A 20,000-nucleotide genomic window follows, 5' to 3' on the forward strand; every position below is an offset into this window, starting at 1 on the left:
CCCAGCAGCAGGGGAAAAGGCACTGGGGCGAGAAAATAGATTTCCTGTCTTCTTAACCCTTAAGCGTAATCTGTGATGGGAACGTTGGAAATTGAATGTTTTAAAGAATATCTGGGTTCATTGAATTCAGCATGGAATTTTAGAACCTTAGACTGTTGCGGAATAGAATCTTCTGTTAGAATGTTCGAAACTCCCCTGCAGAAGGGTTTTAACACTTGATTTGCTCTTGCTGCAGGTAACCTTCAAGCCAATGTCCTATGCACATGTCGGGCAGACCTGGTGGAGCTGGCGAGTTTTCATTACAGAAGGATTTTGCCCCCGACAGAGTTCATTTTTCTCCGGGCGCGCACTGCCGTTTCATTATTTCTAGCCAGAGAGCCATTGCAGAAGTGCCTGAGCAGTGGGGTTTTCTCTTTTGTCCAGACTTATGGGCTCATCAAGACACAAGTGTGGCCAGTTAACTGCGAGTCACGTGTGTGTGTGTGTGTGTGTGTGTGTGTGTGTGTGTGTGTGTGTGTGTGTGTGTGTGTGTGTGTGTGTGTGTGTGATCGGGCAATCAATTCTCCACCACTGTTGTCGGTGACTTCGGCAAGCTCGTCAGGCCCTGAAACAGACCCTCGAGTGAGGACACGTCCGTTGGTGAATGTGCCGTGATTAATTACTGACCTCTCATTAATTATGCAAATACTGACATCTGATTAATGGTGTTTCAACTGCACCCCAGTGTGAAGTGAGAGCTGCTTCCCAGCGCTAGTTAGAAAACTGCACTTGATTATAGCAGGCATATTTTATTTAATTATGTGGGATGAAAAATTGTCAGCATATACTATCAGACAGTTACCTGCCATAAACAACTGTCTGGAAGTGCTTTGTTTTGGCAAACACACGTATGTGTTGTTGTTACTGTGCGGGTGTGCTGTGGATGTGCAAACCAAAAACAGCTGCCAATTAGCTAAGAAATTGGATTTCTTTCCACACAAATCATTAGGATAATTCTGCAGGCTACTGTACTCTGGCCTACAAGTCCACTGTGACTAACTGTAAATGGATTTGTCTTTGAGGCTATTAGTCAGTATTTACCAAAGCACACCTCTACCATCTGTCTGGAGTATACATTCATTGACAGTCAGAGAGGTGAAGAGTTTATTCAGGTTGTTGAATGTTATGCTCCTTTTTGTGTTCACTGCAGAGCAATAACTATACAGGCCATTAACAGCAATCCCACCCAGACACAGAGTTTTGGGTCTGGCAAGCAGAGAACTCAGGCAAGAGCTAAATCCACTATCTCAAAACTTAAGCTCGATTTCCTCTTAAGTAGACAAATGTGGCCCTTTCCTCAATGAAGTGTTAAAGTGTGTGTTGCACAAACTGCCTCCTGCTTCAATAAAACGAATCGCTGACATTCTGGCTGACTCAGACTCGGGCTCAGTGAGCGAGTGAGCAAGCAACAGAGCAAATCGGGCGCCGGCGCCTCAAACTGAAAACATTTAAGTTTTGACAGTCCGATGGACCAGCTAGCAGGATAGGCTCACCTCCTCCCTCCGCCAGCCAGTTCTCTATCCTTCCTTCTCTCCATCTCTCCCTCCACACCTCCCTCCCTACTTTCTTCTCTCTCTCTCTCCCTCTCTTTCTCTCTCTCTCTCTCTCTCCTCGGCCTTGCTCAGCTCCCTGCTCCTCTCCTGCTCGGTCCATTTAATCGGGGGCGCCACGTCAGCAGAGTCTGATGAGGGCCATTTATCTACATCGTGCTGACCGCTGAGATCACGTACACTTTCTCCTCACCGCTGTAATCTGTCATTTTAGCCCTTCATTTGATACCAGGGCCCCCGCATGGTCCCCTCTCACCTCTCTCTCTATCTACCCATCTCTCTCTCTCTATCTATCTATCTACCCATCTCTCCTTCTCTCTCTCTCCACCCTTTCTCTCTACTGTCTTTCAGAAGCAGCCCTGATATGTGACCCGTGTTGAGCGGGGCCGTGCGTCTCCAATGGACTGGTTAAGCAGTAAATGTGATATGTGCAAGGGCTGCTGGGGGATGCCAAATGAGCCCATGTGTCCTCAGGGACAGCAGGTCCAAGCAGACTGCACCGTGTACAGAGACAGAGAGCAGTCCATAGCCGTAGGAATTTTCCACTAGTGCTGAGATGCTTTATAGGACTTTGCGAGTGTGTTTTTCTGTTTTGTAAACTTCTATTTGCAGCAAAAGACCTGGTCACAGAATTTAATGTAAATGGGTATTTCTAACAAGGAACTTTTACATCCTACGTGGCAGTGATTATATGTTGGATAGTTTTATTGTAGATATATGCACAACTTTGAATTGAAACAAGGAGTGGCGGTTCACATAGGAGAGGAGTGCTATTGTAAGAGGGTCGAGGGTATGTCATGGGTGACATCACCATTACTAATGCTATGAAACCAAGTATGTCCTGTGAATTTGTAGTGTATTCATTCAACCGATAAAAAACATTAAACAAATACAAATAATTTGGAAAGGAAGAAAGACAAACCTACTGTGCTGTATGTGTCTTTTTATCAGTGTGTGTGTGTGTGTGTGTGCGCGTGCGTGCATGTGTGTCCATGCGTGTGTGTGTGTGCAACTGTCAACTGAACAATGTAGGACTGCATCCCCAACTGTTTGTCTCTGTGCACCATTATTAGAAACATCCAGAAAACTGGGACACGTCTCGCTCAGTGAACCAAGTTTGAACCTCAGAACGCTTCGCCCAGCTGTGGAAGGTAGAGTTCATTTGACTGGATGTTGTCAGAACAGGAAGAAAAAAAGAAGAAATAAAAAAACACTGTTGTCCCAGATAGTGTCCCTGTTCCACATTCCCTCATTCCTTCTCAGTGGCTGCACACTACACGTCACACTGGAGCACTTTTGACTGGGGCTGTAGAGAAAAACCTCCCTCACGTGCTCCAGTACCCAGCGCCCCAGATAGCAGGCGGTGGGTGACCTTGGGGAATCATCTAAGGTCAATCTAAGGAAGCACCTACTTAAAGAATAGAGCAGTGTGCTACACGCTTATAGTCTTAATTCACTTAATTCACACAGACAGCGTTCAGTGTGTGTGTATGTGTGTGGGGTGTGTGGGGTGGGGGGGTGGGGGGGGGGGTGTTGGCGTGGGGTGGGAGTATGTGCGGAAAGAGACTTCTATTTTTACTGGAACAAATTTAGGTAATGACATGAGAAAGGCACAGTCTCCCGTGAAATGCCTTTGCTTTCTGGCAGTGGTGGATGTAGGAGGATCATACTTGTTCCCTCACACTGCCTCAGTGCCCTGGAGCTCTCGCTGTCTGCCCAGTCTCAGGTCACTGGGACTAATGTGAGTGCTTTTTTGTTTTAAGTGGAGCAGCGCCACACTGCGCATGTGGGTGCGTGGCATTTAGCATTCATGGCCTGGCCTGGTCTAATGGGGCTGATGGACAGCTCTCGGCCTGCTGCTGGTCCTCTCCCCACAGCATACCTGGAACTGGGATGCTGTTCCACTGTTATACAGCCACTATGGTGAGAGAGAGAGAGAGAGAGAGTTTTTCTTTTATCTTTTTTTCATACATAGCCTACTACACTACTAAATGTTCATTGCAGACGATACCTAGTTTGTCACACCTATAGCTTTGGCAATACACAAAATGATCTCTCTCAAAATGATGGCCGTTTCACAATTGTGTTTTCAGGGAATGCACCCCGGCAGTGGAGCCTCAGGCAACTGGCCCAGTTGAAACCCAGACGGCAGGTGAACCCCAGTTGAGGCATGTGCAGCGCTGTCACTTAGCGTGAGCCCTGTTTTACCCCTCACTCCTCCACATCCCCCACATCCCCCTCTCCTCCACATCCCCCTCTCCTCCACATCCCCCACATTCCCCACTCCTCCACATCCCCCACATTCCCCACTCCTCCACATCCTCAGCCCCTTCATCTCTTCACCGGCTCTCAGGAGCTTTTGGAGGAGAACTGTGGACAATGAGAGAGTGTGTCTCCCCGTACTGTGCAGCCTTTTTGAAGCAGATAGAAATTCTGATCGGCCTCTTCACTCCACTCCACCCTCTCTCCAACCGTCCCTCCTCCCCTTCTCCTCTCCCCACTTCAACAGTGATTGATGGCCTTCCAGAAGCAGCTTCTAAACACAATTTCTCTCCCCCATTATGTGGCATATTCCTAGTATGCCACATGTGTCCTCCCACCAGAGGATTCTTCTACAACATCCTTTATCTGGTCAGCTGACAGTAAATTCCCCTGAAAGCCTGAAGGATTTACATTTAAAAGCCAGTGTGTCCTCCCATCATGAAATGCACATCATATTTTCATGCTTACTGTAAAATGGTACTCTGAGCTATATGAAAATGATTCTCCATCACTTACATTTCCCCCTTTGGGCTGTGTAAGAGTCGTGTCTGAAGAATCCACCCAAACCTCAACTACACATCCAACAAGCCTGTTCCAGTACCTTTTTCACTCATGTAAAACACACCATACCATGAAAAACATACATTAAACATACCATACACATCTCAAGTGACTCATAAATGTGTAATGGCAGTTGTCACAGTTTCTGGTCTCAATGACAGTTAAAGTGCAATGATTTTATAGTGTCATCTTACCATTGTTTGTAGATGGCATGTCAGCTCTGATCATGTCATACATGTCATTGTGTTATATGTCATAGCATGTTAGATGTCATAGCATCCTAATGAGCTCTCGTAGTATCATTCTGAGAGCTTGTCGTGACGATTACTGATATGAATGCTGATATGAATGGCACTGTTGTTGTGTCATTTGACACATATTGTTAACGCCAACATGTACCCATGACCACAAATGACCAGACAAAGGAAACTGACATGACTGTGCCTCTGGTGCAAAAATTAATGTTTAGTCTTGTTCAACTGATTCAATGTCAATTTAATGCGACATGGTCTGATACACAGGTGTGGTATGGATAGGTGAGGGAGGGGAGCTAATTCAGCTCCAAGCTCTTAAAAAAGGTATCTGCTCCACACCACGTTATACAAGTGACTTCACATTTCCACCAATATACTACAGGACCATGAAATCCAATCTTATTATATGGCAGAACGATTACATTTGCCATTTTGAGTTTTATGTCACAAACAAATTAGAAACACTTTCCAGTCAAGGTCATTTTGCGTGTGGGTGGTTTTATGTCTCGAGACAATCCCATTGCACTTTTTTTTTTATCCGGTATAGTTTTAGTCTCCCTTCAGTCTCCCTCTGTTCTTTTCCGTCTTAATGAAAAAAAGAAAAGTAAAACCCTCTTCTCTCTGCACCAATGCGTGTGTAATTAGGACTGTGGAAGCAAGTCCTCAAATCATCCGGACGCACTGGAGCCCATCCAACGCAAAGGCTGGGTGACCTTCAGAAGCTTTTCATTAAACAAATCTGCCGTTTTGCCAAAGGCTGTTGACATTCGGCGTTAATTATATGACCAATGCGTGCTGTATTTCTGTGCTCCAGTAGCACGCTAGCTCTGACACGAACAGACCGCTCCCAGCCCCTGCAACAACTGAGGAGGGAGAGGTTTCACACACTGAGGCACTGACAAGATGCGATTATACAATGTTATCGGCTGAGCGGCTGATGTGCCATTGCAGATTATGGTTTTTAGGGACCACATGAGTGGAAGCGATTATGATGTGATAATAGGGCGCTAATTGTGAGGTCATAATGCACCAGAACTAAAGACATGGATGCGACAACTGGCGTCATGACAATATGAGCTCACAATTGTAATGCCTCTGTAATTGAACACAGGCATTTAACAGGGAATCCATTTGGCTGTGGAGGTATATATAATAATTATTGTGTCATAATGATCAGGGTGCATACATCAGTACCATTGGAAATTGTGCTGAGGGAGATGTTTTCTAGTGATAGGTGGGCAGTGTGTTTGAGTGTGTGTGTGTGTGTGTGTGTGTGTGAGAGAGAGAGAGAAACAGAGAGAGTGAGAGTGAGTGAGACAGATAGAGAGAAAGTGTTTGTGTGCATGTGTGTGTGTGCATGTGTGTGTAGATGTGTGTGAGCTTGAATGAGTGTGTGTGTGTGTGTGTGTGTGTGTGTTTGAATGAGTTTATATGTGTGTTTGTGTGGTGTGTGTTTGTCTGTGTGTGTGTGTGGGTGTGTGTGTGTGTGTTTATGTGTACGTGAGCTTGAATGAGTGTGTATGTGTGCGTGAGCTTGTACTGTAATGTGTGTGTTTGTACGTGAGTGTGTGAATGTGTTTGTGTGTTTGCATTTGCGTGTGTGTGTACAGATCAACAGATGCACCTCTCTGCGTTGCAGACTCAGTGCTCCAGCAGATTGCTTTCTGCCTGCCTGTCACCATCACCATCATCACTATCAGACAGGAAGAGCTGCACGGATGCCAATGTTCCCGCAGCAGCCTCCAGCTATCCCCACAGCCCTGACAGCAACCTCACAGCTCTCTCTCTCTCTCTCTCTCTCTCCCTCTGTCACTCCCTCCTCCCTCCCTCTCTCTCTCTCTCTCTGTCCCCCTTGCTCTCTTCCTCTCCATTCCTTGCTCTCTCTCCCTCTCTTTCTCCCTCCCTCACTCTCTCTCCTCTCACTCGCCTCATCCAAACAACAGCACAGTACTTGTACCCTTCAAACTTCAGTTATCTCTCTCTCTCCCTCTCTCTGTCTCTCTCTCCCTCCCTCTCGCTCTCTCTCTCTCTCTTTCTCTCTCTCTCACCTCAAACAACACGCCAAACAACAGCACAGTACCCGTACCCTCACAGAGGACTTGTGCCATCAGTCACTTCCTCGAACATCAACACAACACAAAACATCAACATACTCTGCAATGATGCCAGTGCACCGTCGAGCGAGACTTAACAGATACAGCTGTATAATACACCCCCTACCACAAATAATTCACAACTCCCTGTCTTCATACAAACAACCCAGAAAACCGGGGCACCAGGGGTGTAGTGGTAAAATAAGAGGTGGGTAAACTATTAATTCTGTGATCACGGTGATGTGGACTGTGGTATCAGATTTTTAAAAAAGGCATTCAGAACATGTTTGATGACAGTGGAGGTTATTGTCCATTGTTTATAGCAAAACCAGTGGTATTACTAAATGGTTCCTGAGTGTTCATGAGTGTACATAATTGTGAATGTGGATAATACAGTGATTTTTGAATGTTAAAAGTTGCAATTGGTGAATAAACTCTTTCGAGAGGTGGATAAACTCTAATAAGAGGTGGATAAACTCTATTTCTGAAATTTCAGAGGTGGGTAAACTGTGTTTACTTGCGTTTAGCCTCCATTACATCTCTGCGTGGCACTGTCTATAACAATCCCTGGGCCCCAACAGGAGACGTGAGCCCTGACAGAAACATCACAGCTCACTCTTGTCTTGTCTCTCTAATGACCCTGTAATGACCCTATGCCTGTGCCACAGTAGAGGTAAACCTCTAACTGTAACTGTGAAGTAACTGTAAGGCCCTTCTAACGACAGAACGAGGCAGCGCGTCTGATCAAATGGGCACACGTTCAAATCGCTAATGCTGATTCAAATCACTAATGCTGGCCTACAAAATTCAAATCACTAATGCTGGCCTACAAAGTGATGTCCAGGTCTGATCCACACCTAATCTTCTTGGCAGTGTACTGTATGTACTTCACCTTGGCTCACTGATTTCCATGTGCCAGTGATTTCAGCTCTCTGCTGTGCCACAGTGACTTTGGCCTAACCTACTGACATTTTGGACATTTTCTCCCAAAACATACGAAAATAATTATTAATGTATTAATATACAACACTCAGTGATTCTCAGTTTTCTAGTCTTAAAGGTGCAGTCAGCGATTGCGCAGGAAATCATGTAAATGTTTATGTAAACTTATTAGCAGATGTTTTTTTCATTTCATTACACCATTTTAACCAAGGACCAAATGAAACACACTAGAGAGGTAGCTCACCCCTACCTTCAGTACTCCCAGAGACACTCCACACAGGGTTTCATTTTTGTTTGGTGGACAGGCTGCCCCCACTTTCTTTGTTTCCAGTTTTCGGAGCCTGGGTTGCCTACAGAGACCATTTTTTTGTACAGTGTACTCACGGAATGGGCAACTAGCGGGTTGTGAGGAGATGATTGCTGAATGTGACAAAAAATGTTATGGGCTTGAAATCGCGCACAATCACTGACTAAACCTTTAATTACTTACTTATTAATTTGGCTGACGCTTTTATCGACTTACATATGCCCATTATTACAAAGGCCATTCTCCTCAGAGAAATTCCAGTAGCAACCTGAAATTGAACCCACAACCTTTCAGGCTACTGGATGTTATTTGATAGCACAGATCCATTTTGCTAAGAGATAAAAGCACCATAAAATTGTCATGTAGTATTTTCCTTTGTGTATGTTTCTAAAATTATGTACGCAATACACAGTACACAGACATGCAGATATAAGAGCAACAAGGAGGCTCAAGGCAGATGAGCCACTGTATAGAGATATGGCAGCCAATCTAAAAGGTATTGTTCCTCTAAGGGGAACCCCAGCCACCATAAGTAATTGAAAGAGCTGATAAAAGCTTTCTATCTTTGGGAGGAACAATTCACTAAGCCTCTGAGAGAAAACGTAATTTTCGGAAGCTTCAAAAAGAACATTGTGTCTTTATGCTATGAAGAATAGGAGAGCAGGAAGAATAATATTTTATGTCTTCCTAATAAAGATAAAAAATAATGATTGTCTTTTTAGTTGGCATAGAGGTTATATTATATATTATAGAGCGAGGGTAAAACAACACATAAGAAGGCTATTTTGGGGGCATTTGAAGTAAAGGGTAACAATGGCAACCATGTGGCTATGCTCAGAAAGTTTCTCATAGCATCTGTGGGGCCTTCTACACGACGCTGGTTTTTAGGAGGCTGTAACCGATAGTTTTTGCAACCAGGGTTCCGAAGAGGGATTTTTTGAAACCACCGGTTAACTTTTGCCATGTAGATGGCAGAGCCGGAAATTTTATGACGACATAGCCTGCCCCCCACCCCTCAACTCAGCCACTACACTCAACCTGACACTCTGCTTGTCAGAACAAAACAAACCATTTGTTTGTCATATTAAAATATTTTTTTCTGTCTCCTAAAAAAATGCACCCGTTGGTTTCGTGTAGACGTAGCCTACTCTGTTGGAATAACATGTATTACATGCCCATCTGGGTAAGCTTCAGCTAGTCTGGACAGATATAAGTTACCTCCAGGAATGACTAAATCAAAGCCTCATGCAGCTTCAGACAAACACAGCATGATCTAGTGTTTAATTCAGTGTATAGCCACTGACTCTCTGGACCACTGTTTCCAGGCCCCTTCCATTTTTGTGCTGCCCCCTCCGCAGTGATTTTGTATCTTCATCATCGCAAATGGATCTGCAATTTAACAGGGAACACACAGAGATGCTGATTTACTAAATCCTAATTTATACTAAATAAATTTACTTACTTACTAAATCCAGGCTGGATTGTCTTATTTGCCCAATCTGCTAGAGCACTGAGTCTGTTCATCTATTTACACACACACACACACACACACACACACACACACACACACACACACACACAAACAATAGTGGTAACGCAATAACAACAATCTTCCCCCCTGTGTGTTTTTGTGTGTGTGGGAGGGGGTGGTAGGGATTTATGTTGCGTGTTTGCAAATATTACTGTTAAAAACTTGAAAAATAAAGTGATAAAAAAGCAATCTTCCCCTTGTGTGGCTTCAACCAGTCGTCGTTGGTCCTGTAGTGCCATTTTAGTTCATAGCATGACTCGGCAGTATTCCCACCCTTAAGACCACTGAGTTTTAGTGGGTCCCCTGTGGTCTGATAAGAAAAGCATGACACGGCACAAAAGCCTCACGCCTGCCAAGCTCCCGCTGGCAGTCACTGTGACAAGTTTGTGGAGAAGTAAGGACGGAACAGACCTTAAAACCTTTCCAGAAAACTTTGCCAACTTCTGTGACTTCAGAAGATCAGAGTGGCATCGTAAATTGCCCTATAAACCTAAATTGTGGCTGTTTGTGGCTGCATGTTGTGCAGAGGGGACTTTGACAGGTCCCAAGGCTGATTTCAATAACAGTTAAATGAGCTGGAAAAAATATAGCAGTAAAAAAAAAAAAAGCAAGGGCAGACCCCCTCTATTAACCCCCCCCCCCCTTTTCTCCAAAAATAAATATCAGTCATTAGTTTGGTATGTGCCTGCTGCAGGAACCATGTCCCTGTCAGGTTTGGTTACAAAACCCACTTATGTTTACATGGCGGAATACTGCGTTCCAAGAGTACAGTTCTGATGACTTGACTTCCTGCGGCTGAGTGACAGATTGTGTGCAAGACTCCAGAAAGTGCATTAAGAGTCCCTTGTGGTACGTGGCAAAGGCAACTCTTTTTGTGAAATTTAATTTAATTTCCGCCCACCCACTCTTCCAGTGTTATGCATTATTGAACAAGCAAAATGTACTGCAGCTTTTTGAGTGCACTTGAACTCAGAGGAAAACATTTTCCCGCCGTCTTACCCCCGAGCTGCATTTAGATGGATTTCTTTACCACTTTTATTTTCTTTTTTTTTGTTTTTCCCTTTTAACTGTCACTTGCCTTCAGGTTTGACAATGATTTTCAAATAGTGCCTGAGGTTTTTGAGGGAGTAGAGGAGCTTCTCGTCTTTTCTCTTCTCCCCTCCTCTCTCTCTCTCTTTCTGTCACTCACTCCCACTCTCGGCGTCCCGTGATGGACGTGTCGAACTGATGTGTCTCCCGTCAGCTTGATGGAGGACAATGCAGTGCGAAGCGGAGTTCAGGCGTGAACGTCGGGTTCAGAGAAAGCAAGACGGCCTCGCCCGTCTCCCAGCGCCTCGTCTGTCGCTTGCAATTTTCATCCATCTCTCTGCTCCCACCTCGTCACGGAGCAGTGACCCCCCCCACACAAACACACACCACTACCCTTCTCGCAGCTATAGGCATGCCGCCATTATGAGCAAGGACGTAACGTGCGGGTGTGTGCTGGGGGAGCTGACATTTCTCAAGCCTGTGCGTCTAGTGTCAAACGCTGATGGGTGACCGAGGGTGAGCTGGCAAGCGGGTGGGCGAAGGAGTTAAGGGACCGTTCGGACGGACGAATGGATGAGCGGACGAGCGAGTGAGTGAGCGAGCGAGTTGTATGTAGGGCGGAGGTATCTGAGCGTGGCATTCAGCTGTCCTGAAGGATCTTGCCCTGCCCCACTGCTTCCTAATTGACCTGTGCGTTTAAAGAGGGAGCTCAGCTGTGCAGAGAGAGCCGTGGGCACTCTGCTGGACAAAACAAGCACCACTGCTTCTCTGCTCAGCGTCCCTAAACTCTAACCCCCCACACACACACAGTTAACGCCCTCCACCCCTACGTCACCCACACACACACAACTAATGCATTCAGGGCACCTCGGAATGACAAGGACCGCCCCCATGGCTACTTTGTTTTTCCGACAGCAAGTGTTCATGTGCTTTGCCATCAGAATGTGTGACAAACACGGATGCCACAACAAAGGTTAAAACATACACTCACTAATCCTAAACAAACAACTGTATTTGCTTAAAATATAGTGTAAGATGCTCGTGAAAGAATGAGATGCAGCTTTCAAGTGACAAAAACGGCAAATTCCCAAGTTCACATTAAAACTATTGGACATGAAAGGCCATATGGACGACACACGAACTACAACGTGACGACAAAAGTGATGAAGAGCGCCTAACTGGGCAACTCTGTTAGCATAATCTAGCCCCAGTTTCCGACCTCTGACTCACACATTAAGTGACGTGAATGACGCGGAATGATGATGTTTTCACTCGGAGAAAGGTTTTTCCGAAGCCCATGAAGGTAGGTAACACCTTCCCATACCCACATGTGGAGTGTGGTGCTGGGACAGCCAATAAGGCATGACCCAGTCATGTTGGGATTCTGTGTTGAACCTCAAAGGAGAACACAGTCTTTTAGTTACAACCCCAAATCAGAAAAAGTTGGGACGTTGTGTAAAATGCAAATAAAAACAGAATGTGATCATCTGTAAATCTCATAAACTCATTTAGCTGCAAAAAGGAACATATCAAATGTTGAAAATGACAGATATGACTATGACTACATATATTCTTTTCAAATTTGATACCAGCAACACATTTCAAAATAAGTTGGGACGGGTCCAAGAAAATGCTGATAAAGTTGTGTAATGATAAAGAAAACAAAATGAGGAATATTTTACAACTAATTAGGGTAACTGGCAACATGATTGGGTATGAAAAAGAGCATCCCAGAAAGGCAATGTCTCTTAGAAGTAAAAATGTAGAGGTATTCATCACTGTGTAAAGCTGTGTTGACAAATTATGAAGCAATATAATTATAATGCTTCTTAACATGAAATTGTTCATCATTTACAGTACATAATACATAAAATATTCAGAGAATCCAGAGAAATCATTGCAAACAAGGGACAGAGCTGAAAGACAATATTGGATGGCCGCATTAAAACCAGGCCTGATTCTGTAATGAAAATCATTGTATGAGCTCAAGAAACCTCTGATAATCATTGTCTATGAGCACAGTTTGATACTCAATCACAAATGCTAGTGTAAACCTTACCAAAAGAGAAATTGTATTTAGACGTGATAAAGATATTCACCGTCTTATCTGAGTCTGAGCTCATTTAAAATGGACTGAGGTAAAGTGGAAAATGGTCCTGTGGTGAGATGAATCAACATTTCCCATTCTTTTTGGAAATCATGGACTGCTCTGGGCTAAAGAGGAGAGGTCCTATCCAACTATCCAACTTGTTATAGTGCTCAGTTCAAAACCCAGCGTTGATGACGCATTAGTGCCTACAGCATGGGAATCTTGCACATCTGGCAAGGCACAATCAATGATGAATGATGTATACAGGTTTTGAGAAACACATACGGCCTTCCAGGCAATGTCTTTTTCGGGGCAGACCTTGAATATTTCAGGAAAACAATGGCAAAATGAATTCTGCACATACTTAAACAGTATTTCTCCATAGAGGAAGAGTCCAGGTGCCAAAATGGCTTGTCTGCAGTCCAGACCTGTCAAATTAGATGCCTCATGGAATGAAAAACATGATTAAGAATACCCCACACTGTTGAGCAACTGAAATCCTATATCGGGCACGAATGGGAAAATAGTTAATTCTCAAAACTAGCAACTGGTCTCCTCAGTTCCTAAACATTTACAGAATGTTGTTAAATGAAGAGGTGAAAGCAGCACAGTGGTAAACATGCCCCTGTCTCAACTTCTTTTGAAACATGTTGCTGGCATCAAATTCAAAATGAACATACTGTTTATTTTTCATGAAAAAGGCAAACATTATTGATGTTGTCAATGTCTTTTTTGCAGCTAGATATGGGTTTGCGAGATTTGCGTATTCTTTTTTATTTGAATTTTACAGTGTCTTTTTCTGATTTGGAGTTGTAGTTGGGGTATTCGTTGGGTGTGTATGTTAGTCTATCTGAGTCTGTGTGTTTGCCTGTGTGTGTGTATGTGAGCGTATATGTCCTGTATATGTGAGATTGTATGTAAGTGAATATGAGTGTGTATGTGCCTTTCTATGTGTTTGTGTGCATCTGTCTGTATGTGTGTGTGAGCTCTGACAGAAGCTGGCAGGTCTCAAACTGCTGTGACAGCACTGGCAATCAGTCACTCTATGTGGAGGTGCTCCTGCAGCCAAATGCCAACCAACCAGTGATTAATACCTCCCTTTGGATGGAGACATGGCCTGAGCTCTATCATACAGCAGATCGTGCCTCAGAGGAGAGGGGAAATTAGTTGCTCAGGGTCCTGTCAAGTTATACCGTCCAACATCCGTCATACGTCCAGATTCATATGTAAGATAAATCATGCCTAGTGATGGTGAATGGATATTCCAGTGTAGAAGGGAAAAAGATTGCCATACATTTTTTGTAAAATTCCAGATCCATTCCAGATTATGTTGATTTTTGACTTCACACATGATTTATTTTGGTAATGAATACCTTTCTACAAAATGTAAAACATGGTTACAATAAAATGTGATTCTCAAGAAAAAATGTTCCAGGATTAAAACATCAGACTGTATTAAAGGTGCAGTCTATGATTCTGATTCCATTCACTATATTTGTCCAATTCAGTGCATTGCTGTTCACGGTCCTCAAACTGTCCTTTCAGTGTGTGCACTAAAAAAACTTTTGTACACAGGGTCTGTAAATCGGAAACAAACATTGTGCCTCACAACAAGCCATCAAAAATCTTAGACATTCTGGTGCCTTCATGGTGCTTTAGAGGCATGGAAGGAAGAACTGACTAATCTGATTGGCTGTTAAGCTTAAACATCAATCTTTCACAAAACTCAGATCACGGACTGCACCTTTAAATCCCATCACGGTGTATTTGTCTATCCACAGAAAAAAAAAACTATCTTCCTCCACAGCAGAAATATTACATGTAATACTGATATTCCAGCAAAGTGCAGGCCACAGATAACACAGACTGTTGTGCGAAGAGACGAAGTGTAGGTGATTTGGTTGTGAGAATTATAAAATGGCATCTGTGACATTAGAGATTGCATTCTGAATAGAGAGCATTTAGCATTATGCAACCACCCAGAGAGAGAGAGAGAGAGAGAGAGAGAGAGAGAAAGAGAGAAAGAGAGGAAGAGAGAGACGGGTGGTGGAATAGAGAGAGAGACGGAGAGAGAGGCAACCTTTATTCTAGCTCATTGTAGCGGCTGGCTGTTTATAGCAGAGTACAGGAGAGCAGTAGATATGTAACTGTCCTTGGTACAAGAGCTGCCCAGGTAAAAGAGATGGCAGATAAAAGCCCATCAAGGTGAAGAGAAGGTGACGGTTGCACAGTCTTGCAATCCTGTTCAGTCCATCTTAGAGGAACGCCACAAGATACACACGCCACATACAGCACTCCGCACAGACACCCACAATGCACTTCACCGCACTTCACAGGCACAGGCACGACATTTCACATAAGCCACTGCTCCTTCTCTTTGCTAAACTGTTCCGCCCACCTCCTGGTGATGTCCAGGTAGAGATCGGCATTGTGGGGCTTGTAGTCCAGATAGAGCCGCGTAACCGTCTTCTTGGGCACCGCCCTCTCAATCTGCGTGCCCTCATGCCACTCGTTGAAGGACGTGACGGTGATGACCTCGGGCCTGACCGACAGCGCGGCCTGCAGTGACGTCTCGTAGTAGCGGCCGTTGACCCGGTTGCGGGTGTTGTGGTTGTTCCAGGGCCGCACAGCGGTGTCCACATAGCCCGGTCCGGCACTAGGCACGAACAGCAGGTTGTTGCCGTCGCAGAAGGCCTTGATGGCCTTCCAGTTCTGGTGGGACGAGCCGAACGAGAAGCCGTTGGAGGCGAAGTAGGTGTACATGCCGTCGAAGCCCCCTGCCAGGATGTCGTGCTTGTGCCGCTCCTCCACGATGAGGCCGATGAAGATCCCGTCGTACGGGGTGCCCCGCAGGCTGTGGGCCCCGCTCGAGGTCAAAAGGTCAGCCCAGGCCTCGGGAGGGGTCAGGTACGAGTCGTAGATGTAGAAGAGAGGCAGAATTTTCCCCGTGTTGGACTTGAATTTATAGAAGGCTCCATGATTACCATACCTAGGAGAAGTGATTGTAAGCATTAAAATATACTACATGAATCACTAATGCATTACATCATCATACATTAAATTTCAATGTAAAGGTTTAATTGATATATAATATTGTTTTAGTACAAATTAACTATAGGACTGAAATATTGACAATTCACAGTCTTAATTTTTATGAGAGAAATACTAATTTGAAATGTGCACACACTAGCTAGGAAAACTAGAATCCGGTTGTTGCCATCAGTGCATATTAGCCTGTAAGGTTTTCATCTCTGCTCAGATCTTCCCATAGGCAGATGGCCATGTCAGTGGGTGAGATGGGACTTGGCACCGGTAGCCTGATGTGTGTGCCCATGAAACGGACTGCGTTCAGCATGCAGTGATCTATCCTCGGTGTCACACTCCGCTTAGCACGACCACCGTCAATTAGCCTCGCCGTGTGCTCGGCAGACCTTGGCTGACATCTCAAGGTTGCGATGTCAGGTCGGCCTACAAGGACACCATGGCCCCCTATTGCGTCATTTAAAAAAAAAAAAAAAAAGCTGCACACGGTTTCGCTAACATTGGGGCGTTCAATACCCCCAAAGTTAAATTCAACAAATTTGTCCTCTATTCACACCATTTAGACAGAGACATGACTGACGGGTTATCAAATTAACGCCGACCTGTTAATACTTCCACTGGGAGTGCCTATTGACTGCATCGAGGCCGTGGCGACCTTCTGGCTCATACATATTTAAAACAAAAGGGCACTCTTTTTCTTCTTGTGCCTTTTTTTGAGTCTATTTCAGGCGTCTGAGTCTGCTTTGCACTTTGGGGAGATAACGCTGGCTGGCTCAAGTGTCACTACCCATCCAGTGGGTTCAAGCGTAGGTGGACAGCGATACAGAGAGCGGAGGAGTTGTAAGCCCTGTGTTGTTGTCCGTGGGTTAGAGCCCGGTGACAGCTCTTGACAGATCTACGCTCTGCGCTGGACAGCAAGGAGGAAACAGTGGGAGGCCTTCACTGGGAGAATATTTACTTGTATGTCTATTCATTTAGCAGCTTCAAGTGCAGGTATGCATTTTTAACATTATACAGTACTGTGTTTGTATGACTGCTGTAACACTAATTTCCCTTTGGTGATGAATAAAGTATATCTATCTATCTATATTTATATCTACCGGTATGTATATGTATATGTATGTATGTATATATATATATACACACACACACACACACACACACACACACACACATACATATACATACCGGTAGATATAAATATAGATAGATAGATATACTTTATTCATCACCAAAGGGAAATTAGTGTTACAGCAGTCATACAAACACAACACTTTCCTATACATATACATATAATCCACAAGACACAGCCTGAAAAATGTTAAAAAGATTATTTAAAAAAAGTGCTATTATAAAATTATTATATATATTATTCTAATGTGCTATTGCTAAGCTCACATATCCACAACCTTTTCAGCCAAATCACAGGCCCAACTGTTGCAAGTGCTGAGCTAGTGGAGATGGCAGATGATAAGCCAACCTACTTGTCAATGATGTATTTGATGTTGTCATGCATGCTGAGGTCTGTGCGGCCCTTATACGGCTGGATGTGGAAGGCCACCTGTGGGGTAGGAAAGGAAAGAGAGTCCCTAATGCAGTTAGTCAATGGAACATTAGCCAATGCATTATTCTGTTTCATCATTATACAGCATAACATTACCTGTCAAGCTAATCAGGTTAGCCTTTGAAATCACAAATAATGTGGACGCTGGTGTTCAAATTGGTCCAGTTAGCAGACTTTTTAACCCATAATGAAGTGGCTGAAGATAATGGGACTGAATATACAGTATCTATTTTGTGGCTCTCTGGGAAGTGATAACTATAATTAAGATGAAACATATCTTCTTTTCTTACTATTTTACATCTAAGAATTTAGTCATAAAAAAACAGTTCCTAAGATGTCCAGCTTCGAAGTGAATCCTTCCAGATCACAACAGATTTTTTGTAGTCCATTTTGCATGTGGACACAGGACCTGTGTGGACTGGATGGCTGAAGGCAACCTGTCCTCTCCGCTGTACATCTCAGCCCCAGACCAGAGCCGGATCAGAGCCAGATCAGGGCCAAAAATGGGGGCCGGATTGCTTTCCATCTCTACCACTACCTGTGCTGCAAATGTGGGGCACCATCTGCCACCATCACTGGCTGTTCACCGGGTGACCTTTCCTCTACGCCAGCGGCACCGGCACCCGTCTGACACCGTAACCGCACACTGCCACATCACTGCTGGCCGCCACTCAGAGGACGCTTAGACGACCTTCTGCCCACCGCACGGCTGATTGTGTGTGAGGGACTCAAATGTCAGGGGCGCCAGGTGTCTTCTCTCTTTCTCGCTTTCTCTCTATCTCCCTCTCTGTCGCTCTCTCTCTCTTTCTCTCCCTCTCTGTCTCTCTCTCTCTCTCCAAATGGAGCGAGTTATTTCAGTGTGGAGGGGCAGGTCATGGTCGATGCCGTTGGATCGATTAGGTCAGATTGTGTGCAAGAGGACTGGTCAGGAAACTTGACAAGAGGTGTCTACCGGCTGGTCTTGAAATAGATTTTCTGGGTTCACGTCTCAGATGCCAATATGCCCTGTACAAGCATGCACAATACGTTCAGTGGTCAAGGGTTAAGGCATGCTATCCCACATGGCGATAGAAACGACACAAAAAATGATATCCACTTGTTAGCGTGCGGCCTGACACCACTGCGGGACAAAAAGACTGGACTGCAACACAGAGGAAATAAGAGATGGAATCACCAGCAAATACTTGGGTTGATAATCAGTCAGAAACGGTCAACTACTACCACACTGCCACTACTGAGCTCGAAAGGACATGCTCGAAACAATCCAGGAAACGTCATGAGCATGAGGAATGAAAAGCTCTCCTCTCTCCCTCTAGCCCTCTCTCTCTCTCTCTCTCTCTCTCTGCAGCCATGACCATCTTTCTTCATAACAGGGCTTTGGACAAGAGCCACGGCGCCATATTCTTTCCACTGTGCTGCGGAAAGCTTTATGGATACACAGGAGGCCGATGCGCTTCGCTGTGCACATCATACATAACACCACGACAGCTCCGACAGCTGAGTGAAGGTATGCTGTGTGTGTGTGTGTGTGTGTGTGTGTGTGTGTGTGTGTGTGTGTGTGTTTGTTCACCGTTCTGCACCACGTAGTCACCGAGGCTGTTTGTTTTGGGATTGTTTTTTGTCGCTATCGTAGGGGTCAGCCGAAAGGGCCACTTCAGCTTGCCGACAATGAAACGCTTGATCGAACCGTGGGCCGGTGAATGTGGTGGTGCTGAGAAAAGAAGGTGGGCGCGAAAAAGAGTGGAGAGGAGCGAGTGAGCAAGAGAGGGAGGGAGGGAGGTAGAGAAGGAACGCGGCCTGCAAACATCCACCCACTCTCCGCTCTTTTCTCTCTCTCTCCCTCTGTCTCGCGTTCTCTCTCTCTGCTCTTTCATCTCTCTCTCTCCCTCTCTCTCTCTCTCTCTCTCTCCGCTCCTCTCTCTCCTCCCTCCCTTCAGCTCGGCTCATCAGCAGCCAGGCAGGCAGTCAGGCACTGGCTGGCGGGCGCAGTGTGTATGTGCATGTGTGTGTGTGTGTGCTGTGTGTGTGTGTGTGTGCGCGCGCACGCGCAGAGAGCTGCTGAACGAAGGCTTCCTAAACAGTTGCCATGGTGACATTGCGTTTAGCACTACCCCCTCCCCCCCTCCACCACCACTGCCACCCCCCACCACTCTCTGGGTGTCAGTTTGTCACTGGTGGTTTGAGATGACTGAAGGCCTGGGAGGTGGAATGCTGTGGAGTCCCCCCTCCACACATACACACACACGTCCCCACCTGCTCCTCCTTCAGCTCACCCCTCCTCCCCTTCTATACGACATCTCCTCTCAACTCCCACTCCTAGTTCTGCTACATAAACCATAGAAACAGAGAGGCAGAGAGAGAGAAAGAGAGAGAGAGAGAGAGGAGAAAAGGAGAGAAGGAGTGAGAGAAAGACAGAGGGAGAGCTACAAAGAGAAAGTGAGAGGGAAAGAGAGTGGGAGAGACAGAGTGAAGAACCAAGAGAGAGAAAGAGGGAGGGAGAGAGAGAGAGAGAGTAAGAGAGAGAGAGGAAGGAGGAGGAGGAGATCGTTTTGTTTATTTGCTGCTGACTGCACCACAGGGACAGGTAGTTCGCCAGGACTGTCATCAGCCCATTCTGCCTTTGGGGAGATGTGTGTGTGTGTGAGTAGAGGAGGAGGGGGGGGGGGGGGTGAGGAGTATGTGTGGGGGTGCTTATGGAGCGTGAAATATAACAGCGAGAAGAGATGCTTCCTATTAG

The 20,000-nt window shown here is 45.2% G+C and overlaps 1 protein-coding gene across 1 annotated transcript in view; it reads right to left on the minus strand.

The window, feature by feature from the left end:
* Window positions 1-13,633: 13,633 nt before the first annotated feature.
* maneal (mannosidase endo-alpha like) overlaps window positions 13,634-20,000 on the minus strand; it is a 13,179-nt gene continuing 6,812 nt past the window's right edge. The window contains exons 3-4 of the mRNA XM_042077459.1: window positions 17,184-17,260; window positions 13,634-15,646 (exon numbers count right to left, since the gene is read on the minus strand). Coding sequence (XP_041933393.1) covers window positions 15,010-15,646; window positions 17,184-17,260 — 714 coding nt within the window. The 3' untranslated portion in view covers window positions 13,634-15,009. The remainder of the gene's footprint in view (window positions 15,647-17,183; window positions 17,261-20,000) is intronic.

This window comes from Alosa sapidissima, chromosome 21, assembly GCF_018492685.1.
Source record: "Alosa sapidissima isolate fAloSap1 chromosome 21, fAloSap1.pri, whole genome shotgun sequence".
Taxonomy (NCBI): domain Eukaryota; kingdom Metazoa; phylum Chordata; class Actinopteri; order Clupeiformes; family Clupeidae; genus Alosa; species Alosa sapidissima.